This window comes from Piliocolobus tephrosceles, chromosome 9 (genome assembly GCF_002776525.5).
Source record: "Piliocolobus tephrosceles isolate RC106 chromosome 9, ASM277652v3, whole genome shotgun sequence".
Classification (NCBI taxonomy): Eukaryota; Metazoa; Chordata; class Mammalia; order Primates; family Cercopithecidae; genus Piliocolobus; species Piliocolobus tephrosceles.
Genome location: NC_045442.1, coordinates 232,032 through 247,829, shown reverse-complemented (window position 1 = coordinate 247,829; position 15,798 = coordinate 232,032). Strand labels below are relative to the sequence as shown.

At 43.5% G+C, this 15,798-nt stretch overlaps 1 protein-coding gene across 8 annotated transcripts in view; it reads left to right on the top strand.

Moving 5' to 3' along the window:
* The window catches only part of LOC113223584 (serine/threonine-protein phosphatase 2A 55 kDa regulatory subunit B delta isoform-like), a 38,920-nt gene that overhangs the window by 6,316 nt on the left and 16,806 nt on the right, over window positions 1-15,798 (top strand). The window contains exons 1-2 of one of the 8 annotated variants that reach the window (XR_003308785.1): window positions 5,303-5,533; window positions 6,920-7,069. The exons of 4 other annotated variants lie outside the window; for them this stretch is intronic. Coding sequence is in view for 1 of the 4 variants with exons in the window: in XM_026452999.1 (XP_026308784.1) it covers window positions 4,493-4,626 (134 nt within the window). In the remaining 3 variants the exon portion in view is untranslated. Of the gene's footprint in view, window positions 1-4,492; window positions 5,029-5,302; window positions 5,534-6,261; window positions 7,070-14,552; window positions 14,701-15,798 lie in introns of those variants that run through there. 3 more of the 8 variants (XM_026452999.1, XR_003308784.1, XR_003308786.1) reach the window with 3 other exon arrangements.

The window sequence follows — 15,798 nt, the reverse complement described above, 5'->3', positions numbered from 1 at the left end:
TTGATTTCTTCTGTGTGTAGAAAATGGGCGTTTAGTATTTATCATCATTGTTTTTTTTTTTTTTTTTGGTCTTGAAGGGACATGGTGTCTGCTTATTTGAGTTATTCCCGGTCTGATTTCTATATTCCATTGTAGAATTTTCATTTACTTAATATTTATGTCTGTGTCATTAAAGAGAACCTTTCAGGAAAGCATCCTCTGTGGAAGGCCGTCAAACAAGCAGTCTGTCTGGTAACATTTTGCAGTTTGACTTAGAGAGTTTCATAGGAAGCCTCTGTCTTTAGGAATTGAGTTGTGTGCCTTACGATTCACAGACTCATCATGCTTAGTACAGCCAAATCTTAATGCTCTGGAGGCTGGCCTGGTCATAGGTACGTCGTGAAGTTAAGTTTGCAAGATACATGGTGGTATTGAGTCATAGCTGGTGATTTTCGTGTTCCCTGATTTTAAGCAGTCTGCTGTTCTGATGGGAAGTTCCAGGTTGGGTCTGTGTCTGCTGTTTTCAGCTCTGAGGGCGCCTTCCTGAGCCTCAGCTCGCTTATCTAGAAGTTAAATCGGAAGATTTTTGTTAAGATCAAACAATGTGCAGTGCTTTTGTAACTTGAAAAATGCTTTTCAAGTGTTAGATGCAACTGTTAACTCTTTTGTATTTTAAGGTACTGGGGCTTGGTTTTAGCTATATTTAAACACAAAAATAGTTTCTTGTTTTTCCTCACCTGCTTCATCTCCACTTGCCCAGATCCCTTCCACTGGGCCTGGCCTCTTAATGTTTCCATTATTATTCAGTGATTATTGCCATCCCTTGATCTTTGCCTCTGTTTGTTTCTCTCCCTAGAGTATTCTTTTTGCTTCCTGTCCACTCCCTAAGCCCTGCTGATCCTTCTAAATCCACCTCCAATCCCCCTTGGCGAGTCCCTGCTCCAGCTCCCCTCAGCGTTCAATGTCGTTCAGTGTCGTCTTAGACTCCCTTTCACTCCCTATTCCATGTTGTTTAGCAATTGGCTGTGTCCTGCTTGTGGTTCCCTAATTTTATCACACGTGTTATTAGGCTTGTCTCTCCCACTGGATGCCAGTCAGTGTATGGAATGTCACTATACTGCTAGGTGATGGAGAGGCATTGTGCACGTGGAATCTGGCACACATCCCTTTTTCCCCCTCTTCAGGCTTTGTGTTACCTTGGCGAGTTACTTACTGTCTCTCTTCTCATCTGTAAAACGGGTACTATTACTTGTGACCATTGCAGGGTTGCTGTGAAGATTCCAGAAAATGTATGGAAAGTTCTGGCAAACAAACACGTAACTGGTAACCATTTAGAGGCTGTTGTCTTAAGAGACCCTCTTGCGTAGGAGAATAGCTGACTCTCTCACGCCAGGGAGCCAGTTTAAGAAAAGTGAAGGGTAATGCAAGGGCCAGCTTTCAGCTTGGCACATCTGAAAAGTTCACAACAGTGTACTAAAGGGCTGCTAGTGCTGGCTGTTGGAAACAGAAATGCAGTTCTTGCCTTCAGGAAGTTCTGTTCAGACACAGACAAGCAGGTGGGTCCTTGCACCATGGCTGGACCAGGGCACATTGAGGCAATGTGAAGAAGTACCCAATACACAGGCTTGGGTAGGGAGTGGAGGGGAGGACATCAGGATATAAGAAGAGGGCGGAAGGGAAGGGGAGAAGAAGGTTCCAGGTGGAGAGGGCTTGGTGTGGAGGTTGGACAGAGCATGGTACGTTCTGAGAAGTCAGTGCTTGGCATGGTCTGACTTCTGGCAGAGAAGAAAGTGGCTGTGATGAGCAGGAGGCTGGCTGGGGCTAGATGATGATGAATAAGGAACTTGAATACTGTGCTGAGGACTTGGAGTGGTTGTGAGCTTTTCAGATTCTAAGCAGAGGAGTGACATCAACTTTGTTTTTAACAAGGTCACTCTGCCCTTTGGAGAAGGGATGGTGGTGGGTAAGAATGGAGGTAGGAAGTTACTGCGATAAAGGTCAGGAAAGTTGGCTTACTCTAGTTTCGGGGTGGGCAGGCTTCTTTGTAAAGGGCCATATGGTAAGTATTTTAGACTTTGAGGCCATACTGTCCCTGTTGCAACTACTGAGTTCAACTCTGCCTTTAGCAGGAAGACAGCCATAGACCCTGCAGAGATGGATGGGCGTGGCTCTGTGCCCTGCGTCCACAGGAGCATGCCTCCAGAAACAGGCAGCTGGCCAGATGTCGCCCAGGTTGTAGTTTGCTAACCCCTGCCCTAGAGTGGGTTCGCAAAGTCTTTTGGTGCTGGAATACTTTTATATTCTTAATAGTTACACTCAAGATCCAGAGAGCCTTTGTGCTGGTTATAGCTGTTGACGTTTTCTATATTTCAAATTAAAAGAGAACAACTTAAAATATTTATTTTACTTTAAAATAATCTACTACATGTTAACATTTTTAGTGAGAAACAACTTTTCAAAAACAAATTTGAGCGAGAAGAACAGTGTTTTTTTTTTATACTTTTGCACATCCTTTTAAAATATGTGGCTTAAGAGGTGACGGCTGGATTCTCAGAACTGCTTCTGCATTCAGTGTGTTCCAGTTACTTTATTGAAATGTGTAAAGAAAATGTGGCCTGACGCTTCCATGTGGGCAGAGGAGGGGTCATCCCGGAGGCTCTTCGCGATGCACCGTAACTCGCCAGGTGGTAACTTGAGTGTGCCGGCCCTGTGGGGTCAGTGGCGTTTCTGTCCTGTCTTCTGTCAGAACCGGCCCGGGGGGTCAGTGGCGTTTCTGTGCTCTCTTCCGTCAGAACCTGAGGTCTGTCTTGTGCTCAGAGTGGGTCTTTAGCTCGTGGACATGATTTGGTTAACATCACATGGGGGTCGTTCGGAAGTATTGTTACATGGAGTTCTTTTTTTTTTTTCCTAAATGTTAACACATTCCATTATATAAAATTGAAGAAAATCATATTTTTTTTAATGTCACCACTGACCTCATCAGAAGAGAAAGTGAGAAACTGTCAAATTAGCAGTAGTAGATAAAAGTTTTCCAAAATTCTAATTTTCTGTTGAAAGCTTGGATTTTATCATTGGTAACAAATACTGTCAGTTATTTTCTGTGAAATGAGAGGCTCACTATGTTCATTTTCAAGTAAATTTCTGCCACATACCAAACTCTTAATAAACCAAAGTTGGTCAGTTTTTTCAAATAAAAATGGCATCCCATGAAAAAAAGGGCTAGTTCAGTTTGTGTGATACTGTGGAATGTGTATTTGGTCTTCGCTAGTACACACCTCCTAAAATCATTGGGCTCTTCAGTGGTGTCTTTTGGGAATGAGTTGGCTAAGGGCTGGCAACCCCTGGGTAACTTCACAACGGGGGCTGGTCGGGTCACCAGAAAGACCTAGGCAGGATTAGAGGATTGGGACTTTCAGCCCTAATTCCCAACCTTGGGGAGTGGTGAGGGGCGGGGGAGCTGAAGGTTAAGCTGATCTCCAGTGGCCAGTGATTTAAACAGTCTTGCCTATGTATGGGCTGGGTTTGAAGATAGCTTCCAGATGTTTCTGTAGGGGGGCCCACCCGGAGAGGGCGTGGGAGCTCTGCGTCTCAGCCCCCATCCCTCGCCCTGTGCATCGCCTCCGTGTGCATCGCCTCCGTGTCCTTTGTGGTATCCTTTATAATAAACCGCTAAATTAAAGTGTTTCCCTGAGATGTGTGTGCCCAGTCAGGGTTGTGGACACTGATTGATAGCAAGTCAGTCAGAAGCACAAGTAACACAACGTGAGGCTTGTCGTTGCCTTTCGAAGTGGGGGCGCAGTCTTGTGGGACAGAGCACTCAACCTGTGGGATCTGATGCTTTCTCCCAGCGTCAAGATCTAATGGAATCAGGGGACCCCAGCCAGTGTCCGGCTGCAGAATTGATTGCTTCCTTGCTGATGGGAGAGGTCCCCACACATCCGGTGTCTTAAGTGTGCTGTGAGGATGTGATGGGAGAAACTCAATTTTGTGTTTTGTTTTTCTTTTTCTTTTTTTTTTTTTGAGACGGAGTCTCACTCTGTCGCCCAGGCTGGAGTGCAGTGGCCGGATCTCGGCTCACTGCAAGCTCCGCCTCCCGGGCTGACGCCATTCTCCTGCCTCAGCCTCCCGAGTAGCTGGGACTACGGGCACCCGCCACCTCGCCCGGCTAATTTTTTGTATTTTTTGGTAGAGACGGGGTTTCACTGTGTTAGCCAGGATGGTCTCGATCTCCTGACCTCGTGATCCACCTGTCTCGGCCTCCCAAAGTGCTGGGATTACAGGCTTGAGCCACCGCGCCCGGCCTGTGTTTTGTTTTTCAACACAGACAGCTGTACTGTGTGCTTTTTCTCGGGACAGTTGTACTTGGGGATGCAGCAAATGTTCTTTTGTGGCACATTTTATCACAGGGTTGGAATTGCATAAAGTGGAGAATTATTTTAACTGTTCATCAGGGAATAAGCTAAGCAAAACTGGCCTTTTCCCTTTTTCTTTCCCTTTTTCCCTGCCTGTGTAGGGTGTGGAAAGGAGAGCTTGGGGCTGCTGCCACAGATCGTGCTGAGCCGCCAGCAGCTCCACCTGCCCTTGGCTTTGCTCATCCGTGGAAATGACAACAGCGTGAAAACGGCAGATGACGTACAAGGATTATGATGAAAATAGTCTCAACCTCATGGACCCTCTGAGAGGTTCTTGAGGACCGTTGCATCCTCAAGGGCCCACAGACCACACTTTGAGAGCTGCTGCTGGAATGCCAGCCATTAGCAGTACGAGTGGAAGGGCAGGGCAGACTTCAGGATTAACTGTCCTCGCTCGTCTTTACCAGATTGTACTGGTTTTGTCTCACAATACAAAAATAGAGTGTTTGTTATTTAAAGAAAATCAAATGATAGAACAGCTGAGAACAGCTGGATCAAGAGCACAGAATGAAAGTTCTCCTCATCCCACTGCTGTCCTGGAGTCTTCTTCAGAACCCACTGCTCTTAACTGTATCTTTGTAGATCATTTTCTATGTGTTTATGTATTCATTTATATTTTAAAACCTAGTTTGTGTATCAGCAATCTTTTTTAATCCACAAATGTGGAACCTTTTTCTAGACGTTGAATAGGATTTTCTGTATTACTCAATATTGTTTTTTGCTATTTCTTTTCCTTTCCTTTCCTTTTTTGGAAATAGGGTCTTACTTCTCTGCCACCCAGGCTGGAGTGCAGTGGTACGATCAGAGCTCACTGCAGCCTGATGAGGCTCAAGCAATCCTCTCCCTGCTTAGCCTCCCGAGTAGCTGGAACTATAGGTGTGCACTGCCATGCCCAGCTTTTTTCTATTTCTTTGTAGAGACAGGGTTTTGCTGTGTTGCCCAGGATGGTCTTGAACTCCTGGACTCAAGTGACCCTCCCACCTCGGCCTCCCAAAATGCTGGGAATACAGGCATGAGCCATGGCATGCAGCCGCCACCTGCCTTTTTTCACTGAGTCTATAATTGGAGATCTTACAGTGAACTGGGCTTTCTGCTCAGCCATACTGGAGCTCATTTGACCCCCGGCCACAGCCCCTTGAGATGTAAGTACTCCTGTGTTGCCTTCATCATACACATGAGATGATCAGGTATCAGGAGGATGAAGTTACTTGGTGAAGGTCTCAGAGTTAATAGGTGCTATACCCATTATTTGCACGCAGACATTCTGAGTCCAGAGCCCATACTTAAACTTTTAACCAGGCTGCCTTTTTATGTGGCTCATTTCATCCTTTTTGATGTCTGCATAGTATTCCCTTACTTATTTAGTCCGGTGTTTCTGATGACAGTGCAGGAGAGTCTCGTCCATCCTTCTGCCCTTCCTGGGTGGCAGACGCCCAGGAGTGGGTACGCGGTGTCAGAGGCCATGCACATTCCTTGACTGTTTCTGTTCTGTGAATTGCTTTGGTCACATCTTTTGTCCATTTTTCTACTGAACTTAAAAAAGTCAAGTCTGTAAAAGTGAGTTTGTTTGTTTGTTTGTGATGGGATCTCGCTTCGTCAGCCAGGCTGGAGTGCAGTGGTGCGATCTTGGCTCACTGCAACCTCCGCCTCCCAGATTCAAACAGTTCTCCTTCCTCAGCCTCGTGAGGCGTGATTACAGGCATGCCACCGTGCCCGGCCAATTTTTTTTTTTTTTTTTTTTTTAATTTTTAGTAGAGATGGGGTTTCACCGTGTTGGCCAGGCTGTCTCGAACTCCTGTGCTCAAGTGATCCGCCCACCTTGGCCTCCCTCTCAAAGTCCAGGGATTACAGTTGTGAGCCACCGCACCCAGCTTGTAAAAGTTCTTTATATATTATGAATATTAGTCTTCTGAGTTTTTAAAAATTATTGACCTTGACTTTTAATTCTTCTGCCCCAATTCCACACTCTCCTCTCCAAGTACAGTTGAATTTATTATACATGTGTCTTTGACTAGATTTTTTTATTGCTGTTGCTACTCTGGAAATGAAGAAAAAGAGCTGAGATCCATGTTTGAGTCAGTAATGGGGTGGAAGAGGAATAATGAGTGGGACAAAAGGCGATTGGTGAATTGAACTTAAATACATCCTGCGAAGCTTAATGATGGGGGTGGATATTTTCTGAGCAGTGCGTCCTTAGGCCATTTTGCCATGCGAGTGTCTAAGAGTACACTTATCAAGCCCAGGTGGTAGGGCTCACTCCGTTACAGGCCTCCATTATTATCTCATGGGACCGCCATGGCAGATGTGGACTGTCAGGAGTTCAGAGCTCAGAGGCAGGGGCAACCACGAAAACAGGCAGTCCTGGAGTAGTCACAGAAGTCTTGCTAATGATGTTAGATACCTCAGAACATGAAACATACTTGAGCTTATTTTATCTGGATCTCCAGAGATGATAAAACCACAATTAAAATAGGAATGCAGCCGTGTGAAGACACAGGCTGTGCTGATCTTTTCTGCATTGTGCACAGCACCTGGCACTGCACCGGCACACAGGAAGTGCTTTTCTGCATTGTGCACAGCACCTGGCACTGCACCAGCACACAGGAAGTGCTTTTCTGCATTGTACACAGCACCTGGGACTGCACCGGCACACAGGAAGTGCTTTTAGGAGTCCTTGGGTGAGTCACCACACCTGCCCGAAAGAGGCAGTCAGTTCTCTGATAATTAGCAACATTTGAGTGAAAAAAACAATAGGTCTGCATGTTTAACCACATCTCATGGCTGATTTGTTTTAAGTGGGTGGTGAGTAAAAGAGTTAACATAAATCATCATAGAAATGGCATTAATGAGCAAAGATGTGACCGGCCTCACACCTGTAATCCCAGCACTTTGGGAGGCCAAGGCGGGAGGATCCCTTGAGCCCAGTAGGTTAAGGCTGCTGTGAGCTGTGATCACACCACCCCATTCCAGCCTGGGAACAGAGTAGACCCTGTCTCAAATAAAATAAGCAAAGACATTTTAATTAAAGCAACAATAATGTTCCATTTTTCCTAGTCATTTCTGGAAAGCGTGTACACTCATTTTTTGGAGGGTAATTTGACATCTCTCTCTCAAACTTAACACAAGGGTTAGGACCCCAAGGTTCCACTTGTAGGAATCCTACAGGAAATAGGCCAGCATTTCAGAAGGATGTGCGCTGCAGCAATACGGTGTTGAAAAGGCTAAATGCCTAAAAGTAGTGAGGCGGTTACATGTGTTAGGACACACTTTGTGGAGGAAGAGTGTTCTGTGCTCCTCGGAGAGCAGTCTGTGTTGGGTGAAAAACAGCAGCTTTTGCAGAAGAACAGTGGCCCCAGCCGCAGCTGAGTGTGGTCGTAAATGCTGCTCTGGAAAGCAGATACCCAGGGGCAACATCGGGGTGCCTGGGGGAAAGGGGGATCACGTCTGCCCTGAACAGAGACTTTGGCTTTTGTTCTGCACATTTCTGTATTATTTTATGTTCCACACTAAGAATGCATTGTTTTGTAGATATAAGGAGAAAAGTGCCCTTAAGAAAAGGTAAAGAGGGAGTTCTAGCAACTCGAAGGAGGAAGGTTTTTCTGTCCGTGCGCCCCCCTAATAATGACTCAGCACTGCTTATCACCGCACCTTCTGTTGTGCTCCGGTTTCTGGAATTTTAACTGTTTTAGGCTGCCATTTTGTCGTGTTTGAAAATACCTTAAACTTTTTTTGTTGTTTTTTTTTTTCCATTTCAATAGTTCTGTTCCAATCTAGAATGGCAAAGTAGTATCCCTGAAAGTGTATTCATTACAAAAGCTCTAGTACATAACTAGATTTAAAAGAAAGCAAAACAAAAACTCAGCTAATAATAATGATTGAAAAGGGGGGAGTCGTGCCTTACATGTATCAGTGCATTTGTAAAAGTTCCTGACTTTCATAGGCATTGAAGGCGGCGTCTCAGCTTTGTTTCTGTCCTTTGCAGTAACCTGTGTATGGGAGGCTCCGTTGTTTGCCACCTCACGTTTGGATAGACATATAGGTTGCTTTTAGAATAAATAATTATATATTATTAGCACAATATATAATACAAATAAACACCCCCGTACTCCACACCTAACAATGGTCCATCGTTTTGGGTTTTTGAAGACGTGAAGGCTACGGTCACGTCGAGGGTCTCGTCTCCGTTTTAACTCCCCAACTCCGTTGCCCGCACTCTTTCCTCACGGAGGCAGTGTCTGTGAAATAGGTTCATAGCCTGTCCCTGCTCTTGAGTGTTTATCCGAATAGATCCATGGGTTGCCTTTTAAAAGCACTTTTATCAGACAGAGGCCGATGGTGGATTGCAGCTCCGCCGCGGCCGTGCTTCTCCGCTCCCTGCAATTTTGTCAGACCCTAGAGATCTAGTTGAATGTCACAGGTCACGTTTCGTAGATTTTGACTTCGTTTATGGTAACAGATAGATGTATCAGTAAGTTGTTAAAGGCGTCTGAAATACTAGATAATCCTTGAAGTAGTATTAACCAAAATTATTAATCTCCTCTGCTATAGAGCCCCGGTTAAGTTCAGGTGTGTAATAGTGATCTTGACTTAAAGTGGAGAGAATGAGAAAGTTTTTACTTTAACCATTCTCAGTTTACTTACTGTTCATTAAAGAATTCAGTAGTAGAAGAGGTAATCTATTTGGATTACGAAGGTATCAGCATAGGGCTTTCTGCATACTCCCTGAAGTAGTGATCAGTACGTCATAGGTAAAATGGGAATCATAGAAATCCATTAAACGTCTGCTGCTGGGTTATTGAAAAAGTAGATGGAACCTCTCTCTGGCCAGGCACCCTGGTAACCTCCGTGTTCCCCGCAGGACAGGCTGTGGTGGAGGCAGACATCGCCACCCAGAGGCGGGCTCTGTGGAGTTCGCATCTGTATCTCAGCAACTTAGGGTGGTTTGGGCCGTGTTTCACTTGACCTGCAGAGAGAAACGTGACACCCAGGTTGGCATAGATTGGGATTTTTTTTTTTTTTTTTTTTTTTTTGAGGTCTAGGAATTTTTTTTTAGTTGTGATAACATATACATGGCATAATATTTATCATTTTAGCCGTTTGTAAGTGTGCAGTTCAGTGATGTTAAATGCACTTACAGTGTTGTGTACCTGTCACCACTACCTATTCCCAAAACAGCTTCCTCATTACCAACACAACTTTGTCCTATTAAACAGTAACTCCCCTTCTCCCCTTCCCCAGCCCCTGGCGACCACCATTCTGCTTTCTGTCTCTGGGTTTGCCCAGTCTAGGGGCCTCATGCAGGTGGAATTGACATAGTGTTTGTCCGCTTGCATCTGACTGACTGCACGTGATGTTTCCAAGGCTTGGCCATGTTGTGGCATATGCCAGAGTTTCATTCCTTTTTGTGGCAGAATTAGATGTGGAGTTTTTGAAGTAGGAGGTTTGTTTCTAACCTACTTTTGTTTATTTTAAAAATTATTGCTGGGCATGGTATCTCAGGCCTGTAATCCCAGCACTTTGGGAGGCTGAGGTGGGTGGATCACCTGAGCTCAGGAGTTCGAGACCAGCCTGGCCAACATGGTGAAACCCCGTTGCTACTAAAAATACAAAAATTAGCTGGGCGTAGTGGTGCATACCTGTAGTCTCTGCTACTCAGGAGGCTGAGGCAGGAGAATCGCTTGAACCCGGGAGGCAGAGGAGGTTGCAGTGTGCCAAGATCACGCCACTGTACTCTAGCTGGGCAACATAGCAAGACCCTGTCTTTACAAAAAATAAAACAGGAATCGCAGGGTTGTGTGTGTTTCTCATAATAGAAGATGAATTTCAGGGACAAGTTATTGGGAGAGAAACATGAGCAGCTTTGTTTTGCTAGGATGATGGGCAGGTTCCTTTCCTAAAGTTTGAGATATGTTTTTCCCCTTTTGATACCAGTTGTCAGAGTGATGATCTTTTCTGTATAGGCAAGGGAAATACTCGTCACTACCTTCTTGCTAGTTTGACTCTGAAATACTTAAAGATAGTTGTATTTGTTGTTGCATGTCTAGATCTGCCAGGGGAGATACCAGAGAGGCTTTGCTGACGTGCGGGGAATGACCGGGGGGTACCGCAGCCTCACTTTGCGGGTGCAGTTTGAGAAGGCACCATGAGTAAAGGTGCTGCCCCACAGCGCACAGGGTCCTAAGGCTTCGGCAGTTAAGTAGTTACCTGTTGCCGTTAGACGAGGGCTCCGGGAGTCAAAAGGCTTCCTGAACAAGGAACGCTTGAGCTCAGATGTGGATGAGGGATGGGCCTGGACAGGGATGAGGGATGGAAGGAGCCTGCACACGGGAGAGAGGGCGGGAGGACTTGACACAGGAGAGAAGAACAGGCTGGGCGATGGGGTGTGAAAGCGAAGAGGGAGTCAGATGAGGATGTCAGTCTTGCCTGAGGGCAGTGAGGATTCAAAACCGCATGGTCAGATTTGAGTTTAAAAAATAGAACTCAGTGGCTGCAGTGTGCGGAGGTGGGCTGGAACCCAGTTTTGCTCAGTCGGGGAGAGTGTATTTTTAATTTTCCAAAGTGACTATGCTGGTGATCGTGTCAGAGCCCCTGGCCTGTTGTTGGTTATAAAGTGCTTTTGATTTGCCTGTAAATCTGAGTCTACCATGGCTCACACAGTTCTTATTTGCAAAAAGAACTTCTAAGCATGAAATTGAGCATAAAATTGCCTAGTAGTAATTCAAGTTGCTTAATATGTTTGAGAGAAAGGTTAAATATATTCGGTCAGACAGCCTTTTGGATAAAGATGTTCTCATTTTTCAGCATGGCATGGGGGAAATAGCCTGGAATATTCTTAGTAAATCAGATTTTCCTTGAAAAGAGTGGTCCTACCTTTCATAGGCTTCAATGGCAGTGATTTAATATGGTTCCCAAATTCTGAAGTCTTCTGAAATTTGTTAGACAAGACAAGACTTATGATAACAGAGTGATACAAATGCTAATTTTCCAGTAAAACATAATAAAAGATGGACGGTTTCTCTCTGATGTCATTTACTCATGTATATGCTTCTGAGAAGTCAAATAGCTGTATTTACAGTAACTATTGTTAATGCTGATGTATTCTTGAAAAATAAAAAGAGTGGATGTTAAGTACTCCTCATCACAAAAATGAGTTATGTGTCAACTTTTTCTTAAAAAAAAAAATTGGAAAGTAGCCAAAAAGAAAACAAAGTCCCTTTAGGTTTAAATAGGAAAATGAATTTAGTAATTTGTGGAAAACAAATTTATAGCAGATTTTTGTTCGTTGGTTGTTTTTAAAACTTGTAATAATTTAGTCTACTTTTAGAGTGTATTTGAGAATGTTCACAAGTTGTGAGGCCGTTTTAGTGACTTGATCCATTTGTTTTTATGGGGTAGTTTTATTTAAAACAGCTTTTGAGCTGTAATTCATCGAGCGCAGAGCTCATCCTTTGTGAAGTGTGCGGGTGAATATTCAGAGTTGTATGGCCATCTGCACTATCCAATTCTAGAACCTTCCCATCACTCCCCAAAGAAACCCACTAGCAGTCCCTCCCATTCCCTCCCTGCTCCGCCCTCTGGTAACCACTGATTACTTTGTTTCTGTGGATTTGCCTGTTCTCCACATGTTATATACATGGAGTCATAGCCCTCTGTGCCGGCTGCTTCCCACCAGCCTGATGCCATCGAGGTGTATCCTGCAGCATGCGTCAGTCCTTTTTCCTGGACAAACAGTTTTCCATTTTTGTTTATCCATTAATCAGTTGATGGGTTCTTCCTACTTTTTGGCTCTTACAGATGCACCCGTGGACATTCTTGTACATGTTTTTGTTTAGACATGTGTTTTCTGTGCTCTTGGGTCTATAGAATGGAGCTTGGTCATATGGCAACTGTGTTTAATGTTTTTGAGGAACTACCAAACTGTTTTCCAAAGTGGCTGCAACATTTTATAATCCAGCCGTCAGTGTTTGAACAGTTTTTCTTCACATCTTCACCTACGCTTGTTATTGTCTGATTTTAGCCATCCTAATAGTTGTGTTTTTGATTTGTATTTCTCTAGTGATTAATGATGTTGAGCATTTCCTGTACTTATTTGGACATTTTTATGTTTTTTTTTTTTTTAAAAATTACATTTTCAATTGGCTTGTCTTTTTATTTTATTTATTTATTTTAGAGGTAGGGTCTTGCTGTGTCACCCAGGCTAGAGTGTAGTGGTGCGGTCATAGCTCACTGTAACTCCTGGGTTCAAGCGATCCTCCTGCCTCAGCCTCCCAAGTAGCTGGGACTGCAGATACACACCACCACAGCTGGCTAACTTTTTAAAAATTTTTGATAGAGATTGGGTCTTGCTATGTTGCCCAGGCTGGTCTTGAATTCCTGGGATTACAGGTGTTAGCCACCATGCCCAGACCAGTCTTTTTGTTGTTGTAAGAGTTCTTCAGGTATTCTGGATACAAGTCCCTTATCAGATACACAGTTTACAAACAACTTCTCCCATTCCATGAGCTGTGTGTTCAGTCTCTTCATGGTGTTCTTAGATGCACAAGAATTTTTAATTTTGATGATGTCCACTTTATTTTTTTATTTCAAAAGTTTGTGCTTTTGGTATTATATGTTAGAGACCACTGTCTAATCCAAGATTGTGCAGATTTATTCCTTTAGCTCTTACATTTAAGTCTTTGATCCATATTTATGTATAATTATATACATATAATTTATGTGCAGTGAATTATAATGATATTTATATATAATTTTTATATGTGGTGTAAATAAGGGTTCAGCTTTTTTCTTTTGCATGTGGATATTTAGATGTCCTGGCATCATTATTAAAATAGTATTCTTTTCCCATTAATTGTCCTGGTACACTTGTTGAAAATCAGTTGACCATAAATGTCCTTCTAGACTATGACCTGTGATCCATTGGTGTATATGTCTGTCCTCATGCCAATACCATACTGTCTTGGTTACTATAGCTTTATGGTGAGTTTTGAAATCGGGAAATGTCAGTCGTCCACCTCTGCTCTTTTTAAAGATCATTTTGGCTATTCTGGATCCTTTGCACTTCCATACGATTCTAGAATTAGTTTGGCAATTTTTGTAAAAAAAAAAAAAAAAAAAAAGCAGCTGGGGTTTTGATAGGGTTAATACCTTGACTCTTGTAGAACAGTTTGGAGATATTTTCTTAAGTTTTCCAATCGTGACACAGGATAACTTTCCGTATATTCAGGTCTTCAATTTTTTTCTACAATATTTTGCAATTTTCAATGTACAAATCTTGTCACTTTGATTAAATTTATTCCTAAGTATTTATTCTTTTTGATGATATTGTAAACAGAGTTGTTTTCTTGCTTTTGTTTCTGAATTTTTCATTGCTAGGTGTAGAAGTGCAGTTGACTTTATTGGCCTTGCATCCTGTGTCCTTGCTGAACCTGTTTATTAGCTCTGATGGGTTTTGTGTTTGTAGATTCCTTAGGATTTCCTATATGCAATATAATGCTGGCTGTGAATAGAGATATGTTATTCCTTTTTAATCTGGATGGCTTGTATTTCTTTTCTTTGCCTAATTGCCCCAGCTAGAATTTCCAGTAGAATGTTTACTGGAAGTTAACAAATCAAACATCCTTGTTTTGTTCCTGCTCTCAAGGGAAAAGCATTCAGACTCATCATTACGTGTGATGTTAGCTGTGGTTTTGTAGGTACTCTTTGTCAAGTTGAGGAAGTTGCATTTTATTCTTAGTTGGTTGAGTGTTTTTATCATGGAAAGGTGTTGGATTTGTTAAATGCTTTATCTGCATTTATTGAGATGACCATGTGGACTTTGTCCTTTAATTTTGGTAGTATGGTGTGTTACGTTGATTTGTTTTTGTATGTTAAACCAACCTTGCATTCCTAGGATATGGTATACTTCTCATATTTCAAAAATAGTTTGTTCCTGTAGCAGAGAAATTAAGTTTCAGTTGTTCTTTCTGACTTCTGCATTTTAGAATAATTTGCCACAAACTTTTTTTTTTTAGTGCCTAAGTGACTAGAAAGTAATATGCAGAATTTTCTGCTTTGTCACATTTTATCCAGTCTAGTCATAATGATGCAGGATTTTTTTTTTTTTTTTTGTCAGCTAAATTCAGGTTCTTGCCTTGCAACCAGGAGAAATCAGGCATGCAGACACATTGAAGGGTGAGGAGGGCAGAATTTATTAAGCAAAGGAAAAGCTCTCAGAAAAGAGAGGGGTTCTGCAGGCAGGTTTTCCCCTCCCAAATTGAATACCAGGCCACCACACAGTGGTTGAAGAGGCCAGGCCCCTCCCCAGCATAAGGTGAGTATTCCTGGTGGTTCCGCCCCATTCTTCAGTGCGCACAGGCCCTTAGTCTGAGCCCCTCCACGTTGATTTATTTCCCTCACTGGGCATGTGTTAAGGGACAGGATTTTTCAATGTGGGTTGTTTAGGTGACTTCCCCCACCCCATGCACAGTGACCTGGGCGGGGCAGAGATTCTCCCTGCACCTTTCCCTACTTGCCTACATATTGTGTTTGGCTGTCTCGTGCCTCTGTCAGTAATTTGGATAAACTCAATTTTGGATGCTTTTAGATTATAGTGTCTCTAGAATCTTACTGGGTCTTGGACATAAATGGTTTTCCAATTTTTTTAATATATGGTAGAGGCTTATAATTCACTTCTATTAGTTTCTGTCTGGTTTTTGAACAGAATGGACTTTTTGCCTTTAGGTGAGTTTCTTTGAAAAGACACAGAAACGTGTGTATGTGTGTGCATCTGTGTCTGCTTATAGAAAATGTCTTACTTCCAGCTGAGTGCAGTGGCTCACACCTGTAATTCAGTACTTTGGGAGGCTGAGGCAGGAGGATCACTTGAGCCCAGGAGTTTGTGACCAACCTGGACGACATAGTGAGACCCTGGCTCTACAAAACATTAGAAAAGGTAGACTATTTCCCACTTCCCTGGTCTGTCAGTTTGTCATATCCAGAGTGCCCTGTGTTGAGCTCACCGCCTGGCAGCCTCAGTCAACTCTGCATCCTTGGAGAGCAGCTCTACTCCTCTTTCTGCATACGTACTAAATTCTCAGAGAAGTTTTATGTGAAGGAGTTGTGATTTCCAAAAACCTTCTGGCTGGATGTGTGTTTTGACTGTTGTGTGTGAGCACAGCTCTGCCAGGTGCCGCAGAGCAGGAAACAAATGGCCTCGCCCAGCACCTTGCCTCTACCCAGCGTGTAGAGAAGTGATTGGGTGGGTAACGGCAGGAAACGAACTGGTTGCCAGAGTAGGGGTGGGTTGAATGGGTGAAGTTGGTGAGTCAGGGAAGCAGAGCACTCCCTACAGCGAGTTCATGAAGGACTGGGAGGAGAGGGTGTGGTGACCACGAGTCCAGAGAGCTGCCCGGCTTGTGTCATCCCGCTC